Source organism: Chaetura pelagica, unplaced genomic scaffold (assembly GCF_000747805.2).
Source record: "Chaetura pelagica isolate M959 unplaced genomic scaffold, ChaPel_1.0 Scaffold1930, whole genome shotgun sequence".
In the NCBI taxonomy this organism is placed as follows: domain Eukaryota; kingdom Metazoa; phylum Chordata; class Aves; order Apodiformes; family Apodidae; genus Chaetura; species Chaetura pelagica.
The window spans coordinates 1-701 of NW_009951691.1; the positions used below are offsets into that span (position 1 = coordinate 1).

Genomic DNA, 701 nt, shown 5'->3' on the forward strand with positions numbered 1-701 from the left:
GCTGGCGCGTCCCGTCCCTTCCTCCCTCCTCATCCAGGGATCCCTCCGGAATTGGTCCTTGGGGTTGATCCCGGAGAACTTCCCTTCCTCCCCTCGTCCCCTCCGTTCCCTTTGGAAGGCCCAGAACTCCCGGGAGAGGCGGCACCGGGAGCTGATGGAGGATTTTGGGATCAAACGGGAGGTGTTGGGGGACGGGCGGGAGCGCTGGCACGGCTGCCGCAAGGACACCCCGAGGTGTTTCGGCTCCATCCGGGAACGAACCCCTTCCTACCTCCACCTGGGGCGTTGGACCCCCCCTTGTTGCCTCCGAGCCCTCCGGGAAACCACCCGCCACGTGGTGGGGGCCCTGGAATCCGCCGGGATCCGTTACTGGTTGGAAGGGGGGTCCTTACTGGGAGCCGTGCGCTCCGGGGACATCATCCCGTGGGATTACGACGTGGATTTGGGGCTCTACCAAGAGGACCTGCCCAAGTGCCCCTACTTGGCCGCCCTGGTGGCCACGGGGACACCCCAAGAAGACCCCGAAGGTTTCCTGTGGGAAAAAGCCCCCGAGGGGGAATTTTTCCGGGTCCATTTCAGCCGCGTCAACCGGTTACACGTGGATCTGTGGCCTTTTTACCCCCGGGGGGGCACGATGACCAAGGACACGTGGTTGGGACACCCCCAGGACGTGGAGTTCCCCGAGAGGTTCCTCCTCCCCC

The 701-nt window shown here is 64.9% G+C and overlaps 1 protein-coding gene across 1 annotated transcript; it reads left to right on the top strand.

Moving 5' to 3' along the window:
- Nucleotides 1-7: 7 nt before the first annotated feature.
- Nucleotides 8-694, top strand: FKRP (fukutin related protein; the record flags this gene model as incomplete). The annotated part of the gene is made up of 1 exon (XM_010004877.1): nt 8-694. A coding segment is annotated over one exon (687 nt), but the record flags the coding sequence as incomplete, so codon positions are not given.
- Between the last annotated feature and the right edge of the window lie 7 nt (nt 695-701).